Genomic DNA, 10,502 nt, shown 5'->3' on the forward strand with positions numbered 1-10,502 from the left:
CCGTCCTAAATCTTTGTGACCCTACGTTATTAAGCACACCCAACCCCTTCCTCGAATAAAAAACTTAAAAAAGTAAAGAAAAAAGCACGGAACGTTGGGAAACGTAAAACGCATCTGTGTGTGCTTTTATTAAAACAAATATTTCTTCTAGTTTTCAGAACGTTTGATGTTTCGCAACGCGCCTCTGTTTCCAGTGCTACTATATTTTCCCTGCTAGCTGCTATTGTTTATGAGTAAGTAATTGCTAACCATGTACTTTTTCTCTGTAATTTTCATATTTTAGTTTCCTCTGATAATGGGCCCCAGGGTCGCCGTTATCGGGGCTGGAATCATTGGCATGACCACGGCCCTGAGAGCTTCGGAAATGTGTCCCGATGCCAGCATCGACGTTATCGCCGAAAAATTCACCCCACATACAACAGGTGACGTCGCGGCAGGCCTCTTCAAACCTTACATAATCAAGGGCGTTCCAGAGGAAAAAATGAGGTATTGAAAACGCAAGTTTACTATATGCCTTTTTTTGGGGGGGGGGGGGGGGGGGGGGATTAAGTAAAATATAAAGTAATATCCTTGCGCCATATTTAAGTAGGCATTCTGTGTGAACTACTGTCTTGGGAGGATTTTGCTGAAGCTGAGCGTTACCTTACCGAAAAGAAAAACATCTGAAATACAGTTTGGCCCACAAACATATCAGAACTAACCCAACTTACATTTTTCGTTTATAGCTTTTCACGCGATCCGATATGTTCCCAATCGTTCATTGGACACTTTCCCAAAAACTATTTTAACCGGATTAGAAAATTTATAGTTCTATATTTATTAAAATATTTCTCTCATAGCAGAAATAAAGTGTCACGTTGGGACCACCGATACGAAAAATTTTATGGGCAAACCAATTTGGTGGCAGAACCTCTCAACACTACCGAAATTCCCTTGACTTTCTGGATTTCATTTCCATGCAGTAAAAATTACATCAAGGGTTAGTCCATATTTATGTTCAATGACATAAGGGGCACCATTTAAAAATTTAATTTTTGAAGATTTTGGGACGTTTTGTATCTACTACTTCGCTTTGCGTTGCTCCTCATTGGTAAAAATAGAGACCATGCATGCGGAATTGAACAATATAGACTAGAATTGATTTGCGAAATGTTAGTCGGCCAGTATTTTCAGCAGTGCATTTGTACTCTTCTGTTTGTTCCAGGCAGTGGTGTTTAGACAGCTTTGCCTTCTACAGCAATCTACTAAAACGTGAAGATTCTGGTAGGCTTGGGCTATCACTTATGCCTGCATACCTCCTAAGTAAACATTCGACGGTAAGTCACTAGAATCCATCAAAAATTGGGAAACTCAAAATTTCTAGGTCCAAGTTGTAAATGCTTGAGGACATGACAAAACAAGAACAAAAAACAAGAAAAAAAAAGATGGAAGGTTATGGACATAATATATTTCTTACACTAAGCTTTTTTTATGTGCCTACCTGAACCAGCCTAAACAGCTGCAGAAAGGTGTAGCCAAATGAAGAAAAGTGCAAGGCACAGCACTTCTGGTATGTGTGTTAAAATAGACTGCTATCGTAAAGCGAGTGCACCGGGTACATCTTGTGGAGGATGTGGAGGAAAGTCGAACAAGCTTGCTGCGCGCACAGCATGTTTTCACTTTTTTTAATGCATATTATCCCAATATGACACGGAGAAAACTAAGGAAATTCACAACTTAAATCAATATGTCAGCGTTCCAACACTAAAATAGGACAATATGTTGAACTACAGCATTGAGTGAGAACTGTTCATTTGCGAATCATCCCAGAAAGGTTCCTTGAACTGTTTTTCTGTGCGGATTGCGGGAGTCAAAAAATTTACTTGTGTGTATGTATAGTTTGTTAAATGTTGATTGCGACTTCGTTATCTATGTTCAGCCAAGACCGCTGCACGCTGATGCATTTTTGCACTACAGAGACGTGACAGATAAAGAATTGAAGAATTTTCCGAGCAACTACAAGTAAGACCACTTTATAGCCTTGTAGTTGTGATTGGATAATCTATTCGATTTTGCAGTCTTGACTTCTGCGGATCATCTGTAAATATTCATTGTTGTTTGGTTTACACTCACGGAATAGAACATGCTCTTTGTATGTAACTGACACTCACAAACTAAAAACGGCAAATACATTTTCGTTACTACAGAATATTATTTAATCATACTTCTATGAAGCTGTCGCTATTAAACACCTTGGCGTCCTACTTATTGTAGAGCTGTGCCCCTAAGATCCGCATATTCCACAGGTTCGGAAGCTACATTATCTCAATGACAATTGAATGCAAGAAACTTCTGCCACACCTTATGAAATGGTGAGTTGACTGACCGTCACATTAAAATAACAAAGTTGTACTTTGGCATTGGTATTTAAAATTAAAACTAGAATAATAATAATAATAAAATTTTCCTCGAAGGTTCTTGAAGAGGGGAGGTCGTTTCATAGAGAAGAAAGTAAAGAATCTCGAGGAGGTACGACATTAACTTTTTCCTTCATTTATAATTTTTTACGGTATACTGTGTTGTCTGATTAAAATAAACTCTAGCTTTTAAGGAATCTGCTATGTGAATATTCATTTTGGCTTGCGCTAAAGAATGCAGTTAAGCAGACAGAAATAATAAAGAAGAAAATATCAAATGTAGGTTGCATGACGAAAAGTGCTTGCCTCATGGATGCTCTGGAACCAGTCAAATTTTATTTAAATTATGTAAATCCAATTATGATCTCTGTTGGTTGCGAAGCAAGCAGTGACGATGATAAACAGAGTAGTATAAGTGGGCACTGTATAAATCAAAATTATACGCGTATGCATAAAAATGCATGAAAATGCAAGTTTGGCGTTATCAGGAATATAAATTTAATTCGTAAACCAAACAGATAACATAACTTGTTAAATATTTATTTCTTATCAATAGACAATCACTACAGCCCGTATCCACTCTTTATTTCTTGACTATCAGATTTAAACGTTACTTTATGTTCTGCTCTGAGTCAATCAAAGAATTTGAAATAACGAGTTGCTTGCTTTTTTGTACAGCTTTTCCAAACATATGACGTCATTTTTAATTGTACGGGAGTCGGAGCATTGTTCCTCACCCCTGATGTTGAATTACAGCCCGTTCGGGGACATCTAATTAGGGTAATGCGTTTTTATTTTAAATAGTTGGAATGCTGTTCATATTCATCGCAAAATAATATGCATTCTTCAATAGGTGCGCGCACCATGGATCAAGTACGCTATCATGGGTGATGACGACGTCTATATCATTCCTAAGTAAGGTGGTGTATTCTACTATTTACTTCTAGGGTGCTTATAAACTTTGGTGAAGCTTACAATGCATCATTTAACCATGGCTATTCTCAAGATATGCCTTCAAACTTTACGCATGTTTCTTCAGTTTATAGTAAACAGTTTAAGAACACTACTTTAAGAAATAGAAAAAAAACGAAACTCAGGTTATTGGAAAAGTTGCAATGAAACATTAATGCAAAGACACCAAGAGAAAATAGCATTCCAGCAATGTTTTTGTTATTTCAAATATTTTGTGCAAAATATATTAGCTAACAATGATTAAGAACCATGACCTTATACAGTTGTATTTTTCTCGCAAATTAAAAAAATTCAAACAAATCGCACGTTCGTTTTACTTGTCTAAGTAAATTTCAATGTAAAATTTATAAAGAAACGGTTGAGGAGAATCCTTATATCTTTAGTATGAAAAAAATATAGTAGTAATAACTTGTTATAGCCAAAATACATCTTGTACTTGCAGCATCGATGAAGTGGTGCTCGGAACAACTGCAGAGGTTGGAAACTTCAGTTTGATTCCAAACGAAGAAACTCACAAGAAGATATGGGAGCGCTGCGTCAACGTCTTGCCAAGCTTAAAGGTTACGCGTTACTCTATTTATGCGATCCGGATTGACAGACTGTGAGGCATGCTTTTTTGTGCAAGCCGGTGGAAAATATCAAGATAATGAATGATGTTCTATTGGACTGTTCAGACAGCTGAAATAATCACCGATACCGTGGGGCTACGACCTGGAAGAACCTCTGTACGGATCGAGAGAGAAGACCGTATCGTCGAAGAAACAGGAAAAACGGTAAGAAAATCTTAGCACCCAAATGTTATGTGCAGGTTCATATTGAACTGAGTCGAAAGTTATAGAATTAAGAACGGTTCTACCCCGTGCCCAGATGAAATCAAATATCAAGATGACAAGCGATGTGAAACATACATGTTAATACTAAAATTAAAAAAAAAATTCAGCTCACAGTAGTAACTTGAACTAGGCACTGCACCTCTGGTAAGGAACACAAACATCTAAACTCGACAATCAAATTTATTTTAGGTCGATAATGCTTGCCTACATGCTTAAGTGATATGCTAATACTCTCGCACACTTGCAGTGTAAAGAAATGTAAAAACAAACCACTCTTAACCATATGGTATCATAAAGCGGCAGAAGCTTATACGTAGTGAAGTTAATGTAAGGTTTAAGAGATGCTTCAATCACCAGATACAAAATGTCAAATATTGTTTCGAAACTTCCTAAGATTTTCCTATATGTGACTCTTACACTGAAATACATGGGGCGAAGTTTCAGGCGTACAGTTGAAGCGACGTTGAGCCAAGCGCACTTTCCAAATAGCTAACCACTTCAATTATACTGCACTGCCAAGGATTTCAAAACACGAGAAAGGCAAAGCAATTAACATACAAAATAGACGCAAACTAACAATTAATTATTTTTCCTTCCACAAAAGAATGAAAGTATAGTATGAAAGGCAAAGGAGAAAGAGGGAGAGCTGTTAGAAACATCAAGGAAAAATTAACTGTTTTGCACTTTCTGTGGTCAAAAACGCTCCTGAGTACGCAGTTGTCACCGAGGCACGTGCGTGAGGTCCGTGATGCGGTGTTCTTTTAAGTATCTCCATTTCCTTTCGGGAGGAAAATTAAACTGTCACTGGGGACACACGTTCCGCGCGTTCATGGCGTCATAAAAAAACACTCAATCACTTCGTGTCTTTGCGTTTCCCGTGATCCAGCCAAAAATGATAATCTCTTTTGTATTTGCGCCTCATAACTGCATCATGCACAATGCGCTGCAAAATTGCCTGGGGCTTGTGACAGCTTAAGCGTTTTTGTGCTCTCGATGCCTATCATTTTGACATCTTACTTTCCCAATGTAGGCTTTCCCACGCGATATCGGTATATTGTATACGACGGATTCAGCACAAACATTGCGCTCGTGTCACTGTGTTATTTCTGTCAACGTGTTAACTTTTTCGCGCAATCCCTTGAGCTTGAAAGGAGCCGATAACACGACTCGGTTTAAAGTTTGCTAGCAAGTTTCAACAGCGTCTAGGTACACCGTGAACATATGGCAACGCCACAACATGATTCTAGTTAGCCTCCCTGCCTTTTTTTTTCGTTCCGTCACGTTCCAGACTGTTGAAACACTTCTCCGCTACCGCAATCAGTAACTGGTCGGGGTACTTGCTACTGTGCAAGCGGACTATTTGTATCAGTAAGCTGTCGCCCACTCTGTGGGGGGCACAATTTCCACAGTGCCTGCCGCATGTAAGCGGTGTCGATGCTCCTTTTTACCAGGTTAGTGGGCTCCCCAGTCGTATGGCAGAATAGTCGTCTTCTCTCGAGTCTCATACATTTAACGAGTGTGAACGTCACCGAAAATCAGGTCGGGGTCCAGGAACTGCAGGCAGCCGTTGTTAAAGAGTTCAAAGGTGCACTCCATTTCCTTGCGCGCCTTTTTGAACCGACCGACGGCCCCCTTCGTCATAGTGTCCGTGAGATTGGGCAATGGGAAACACCACAGAAAGTCATCCATATACCTAAAACACTCTATATATATATATATATATATATATGGGTGTTAATGGCGGAAATCGCAAAAGTTGTTGATTTTTTATGTTTTTCAGTGATCCCTAATCTTTCCTGTTTCTTCACTTTCCAGTTTTTCATTTTTATGTGGATGGAAAAATAAATGGTTGTTAGTTTGCGTCTATTTCTGTGTGTCGCGTTGTCTTTCTCGTATCAGGATAGGTAATTGTTATCCTTCGCAGCGCAGTTTAATCAAAGCACGAATAACAAACTGCCCCAATCCCAAGCACTGTTAAGCATACTACAGCCGTAAGAAGTTTCCTCTTGGTAAATTTACATTAGCGTTAAGCGTTAAAGTGGCATTCATTTTCCCGCAGGAATCATGTGCCTAATTACCAGAAAGCCGGTAGGATGTCTCAAGCACACCTTGGACAACACACTAATTAGAACTCAAAACAATAGGGAGGTGGATTCACTGAAAAAAAGTGAAAGCCGTTTACAACTCCCTGTAACACCGAATTAGAGCGCAGCTCTTGAGGAAGAGGTGGGAAGGGTACTGGGGGGGGGGGGGGGGGGGGGAGTCAAGTGACCTTGGGGGTCACGTGACGATGCCGATGATGCCATCAGTGACGTTACTGATGACGTCACCAGTGACGATGACGATGCGGATTCCGATGACGTCATCAGTGACGTCAATGATGACGTCATCCGTGATGATGACGATGCGGATTTCGGTGACGTCATCAGTGACGTCACTGATGACGTCATCAGTGATGATGGCGATGACGATGCGGATGCCGGGGACGTCATCAGTGATAATGACGATGACGATGAGGATGCCGGTGACGGCATCAGTGACGTCACTGGTGACGTCATCAGTGATGATGATGATGACGATGCGGATGCCGGTGACGTCATCAGTGACGATGACGTCATCGGGGAGGTCACGTGACCTCAACGGGGGGTCACGTGACCTCAACGGGGGGTCACGTGACCTCAACGGGGGGTCACGTGACTTCGGGGAGGGGGGGCACGTGACCTTGAAGGAGGGGGGTCACGTGATCTCGGGGGAGGGGTCTCGTGACCTCGGGGGGTCACGTGACCTTGGGGTGACCTTGGGATGCCCTTGGGGGTCACGTGACCTTGGGGTGACCTTGGTGACGCCGACGCCGCTCAAGCCGGGAACGGGCCCCTAAGAGCTGCGCTCTAAAAAGAAACTGCTTAACGAATAGCCATATCTAGACCCCAGCTTGTGTATTAACCGACGTATCTCACTAGCAAACTTGATATCGCCCGACATTTATGTCCGCCCGATGTTGTATCTCGCGTAAAGAGAGACTGCAATTTTCAGGTGACGATTATCCACAACTACGGACACGGCGGGTCGGGCGTGACTCTTTCTTGGGGCTGCGCTTGCGACGCCGTGAAGATCCTTGAAGACGTCCTTTGCGAAAGCCGTCGCACCGGTGGAGTATGACCAGGCGTACTCCTGATATCCCGGCATCTTTATTGTAATCACCAGTGAAAAGGCATGTCTCACTGTTCAGTAAATGTTCTAGGAGCCGCCTTGTAGGCATCCAGGCAGTGTAGTTCATGGTTGTATGCTTAATGGTAAAGCTTGCGACGGTTCACTAAATAAAATGCACCAAGTACCCCAAAATGTTGACCTCTGGTACCTCTGTGAAAAACGCAGATAATAAACTCCTAACATTCGGAACGTCCTATATATTATTGTCTTTTTTTTTTTTCTCTTGTAGGCATCCGAATAGTATTTTTATATTTAATGATTTGTCGTTGTGTATATGTACTGCGTAAGGTGAAACCGGTATCATTTTAGGGTTCCTTCGCAATATCCAAGTTGCAGGCCCGCGAAAGCACACCAGTGCTTTCGCGAGCCTGCATATGTAGGGTGACCACCCGTTCCGCGACTCGCGGGACTGTCCCGCATTAAGGGCTCGTGTCCCGCGTCCCGCAAGAAATTCCCAAATCTTCAAAATGTCCCGCATTTCACATTCTCCTGAAACTCACTACGCAGCTTATGGCGCTGCCGAACAACGGGGCACAGAGAAACGCGGAGATCGCTGGTGAATGTGTGAATCGCGATGGCACACCATTTTCTATCCAAGCATCGTGGGAAGCGATCGTCGTTCTCGCAGGAAATCTGTCGCTCCTGCGCCTTCGTGCCTCTCTTCCCTTGATGGCAAAATATTGCAAGGGACAATTGCTCACCAAAAGTTGAAAGTACATTATTTTAATTATTTTCAAATCATGCTGCGTCAATGCGAAAATCTTGCTGTGGAAAGCTTTTTTTTTATTTTTTTAGTAAAGACGATCACACAAGGCAAGAAGACTGCAACTCACAACGATCGAAAACAACGTAAAATTCAAATGTTGTGTAGGAGCATGTTGGTATAAATTCGAATCGAAAGGAAAAGGGAAGCCATAAACGAATTACTGCTTCTTCTATCCTTTTGATGCATTGAGTTATGTTGCAGTCGATTTTGTTTTAAACTCAGACAATGTCACTTGTAGTGAAAATTATTTGAGCTTGAATTGAATTGAATTGAATTGAAGTCTATTTGACATATGAAATGCCGGGGAGGGGGGAGCAAAAGGTTGCCGAAGCTACCTGACGAGGCTCCATTCCCCTTTTCGGCGCTACAGCAGTCGCAGCAGCAGTGTGGAAGTCATAATAAAATTCAAGGTGAAAATATTTTCACAGGAACGGTTTTGACATAAATTAAACACAAACAAAACACAAATTAAACACAAACTAAACAAACCAGATACAAACTGGGACGATTTGCCTTAAATCGATTCATAAATGAATGCATAAAATAGTAATCATATGAATCTGGAGAGCAAGAAGCAGCGGCCCAATATTTAAGCCGACAGCGTAAAAATGTACTCTTTTATTTCCTTTTTAAAGCTCCGCAAAGAAGAACAGCAATTTATAAAATCTAATACTTCTGAAAATTTGTTTAAATATTCCGGAATCAAAAGGCTCAATTTCTGTGACCCGTAATTTGTGCGAATTCTCTCCTGGAGGAATAACTCATGCCGTAAATTATATGTCGTAATTTTCCTTGGATACAAATCTATAGACAAGGACCCGCTGTTTTTTATCTCTTTATAAATTAATAAGGCTAATTTGAAGTTATATTGTTGCTGAATTGTAAAAATCTTGTGTTTGGAGAAAGAAGGAGCGGTGTGAGCGCAAAAATCTAAATTGTCTATGCATCGAATCGCTTTCTTTTGTAGAACAAGTAACCTGTTAAAATTCGTAGTTCCTGTTGTACCCCATATAAGTAAACAATAGTTTAGGTGAGAGTATAACAATGCGTAATATAATTGACGTTTTAACCAACATGGAAGAAGCAATCTAAGCCTGCGTAATATGCCAATGGATTGGCAAAGTTTCGAGCAGAGGTGTTCAACATGGCGCGACCAAGTCAAACTTTCATCAAATCAGACACCAAGAACTTTATGTGAGCTTACGTTTTCTATAATAGTTCCTTCAAATGTGATACTTATGTTATAACTAACCGGTTTATTTTTTGGTTTAAAAAGAATATATTTTGTTTTACCAGTGTTAAGCTGAAGTTTATTAGACCGCAACCATAGTGATAAATTGTTTAGCCACTCATTCGACAAAAATTCTAGTTCTATCAAGTTCAAATGAGAAATAAATACATTTGTATCGTCTGCGTACATGATAATGTCGGGTGTTTGTGGCAGGTTAACGATGTCATTTATGTAGAGAAGAAATAATAGGGGACCTAAGATAGGTCCCTGCGGTACACCATACTCAATAGTTTCAAGCCTGGACTGCACTCCGTTTATTACCGTATACTGTGACCGTTCTGTTAGATAACTTCGAATTAGCTCCAACGCTGTACCTCTTATACCGTATTTTGGCAATTTTTTTAAAAGAATATCATGCTTAATCGAGTCAAAAGCTTTTTTAAAATCTAAAAAAATTCCGAGTGTAAAGATTTTATTTTCAATATTGCTGATTATCTTATCTTTTACTTTCAATAACGTCATTTCGGTTGATTTGTCTTTTTGAAACCCATATTGCTGGTTTACGATCAGAGTATTGGCTGTAAGGAAGCTGGTAAGTCTTGCGTTTACAAGTCTCTCTAATATTTTTGAAAACAATGATAAAACCGATATTGGCCGATAATTATTTAGATTATTTGGTGCTCCCCCTTTATGCAACACGCACACCCTAGCAATTTTCATTCTCTCTGGGAAAATGGCTTTGCTTAATACGGCGTTAAAAATGTTAATTGCCGCAATACAATTTGCAGTTGTATAATATGCTTTCAGACAAGACAGGATATCAAATGTGCTAGCAGAGCCTCATTTCGTGGTATGTGGTGATAAATTTCCTCGAATACTTGTTTTTTTTCATTATGTTTTTTTTTTTTTAACCTGCGACTGGAGCAGAAGGCGGAAAAACAATTTTCCTCCATCTGCCCCGGTCTCGGGTTAAAAGGCAGCATGGCAAACTTCCATCAGCCCGACGGCGCACGAAGTTTTTTTTTGCAGTTGCCACAGCCGAAATATATAGCCGTTCTTCTCTTACACCCCCCCCCCCCTCCCCCCAAGGTCAG

The 10,502-nt window shown here is 40.6% G+C and overlaps 1 protein-coding gene across 1 annotated transcript; it reads left to right on the forward strand.

Moving 5' to 3' along the window:
• Window positions 1-295: 295 nt before the first annotated feature.
• Window positions 296-7,611, forward strand: LOC8029821 (D-amino-acid oxidase). Its single transcript, XM_040499504.2, has 10 exons — window positions 296-486; window positions 1,205-1,316; window positions 1,919-2,001; window positions 2,286-2,351; window positions 2,454-2,508; window positions 3,075-3,176; window positions 3,250-3,311; window positions 3,811-3,928; window positions 4,043-4,141; window positions 7,235-7,611. Exons 1-10 carry the CDS (start codon window positions 296-298, stop codon window positions 7,358-7,360), a joined length of 1,014 nt encoding a protein of 337 aa, XP_040355438.1. The 3' UTR covers window positions 7,361-7,611.
• Window positions 7,612-10,502: the final 2,891 nt, after the last annotated feature.

The sequence above is a fragment of the Ixodes scapularis genome, unplaced genomic scaffold (genome assembly GCF_016920785.2).
Source record: "Ixodes scapularis isolate PalLabHiFi unplaced genomic scaffold, ASM1692078v2 PGA_scaffold8__174_contigs__length_109621045, whole genome shotgun sequence".
Classification (NCBI taxonomy): Eukaryota; Metazoa; Arthropoda; class Arachnida; order Ixodida; family Ixodidae; genus Ixodes; species Ixodes scapularis.

Bases quoted from the DNA above. Each gene is read 5' to 3' on its own strand.
- LOC8029821 (XM_040499504.2), top strand. From the start codon at position 296: ATGGGCCCCAGGGTCGCCGTTATCGGGGCTGGAATCATTGGCATGACC. The intron at 2,002-2,285 runs GTAAGACCACTT...CATATTCCACAG, and splicing joins AATTTTCCGAGCAACTACAA to GTTCGGAAGCTACATTATCT. The intron at 4,142-7,234 runs GTAAGAAAATCT...TGCAATTTTCAG, and splicing joins TCGAAGAAACAGGAAAAACG to GTGACGATTATCCACAACTA.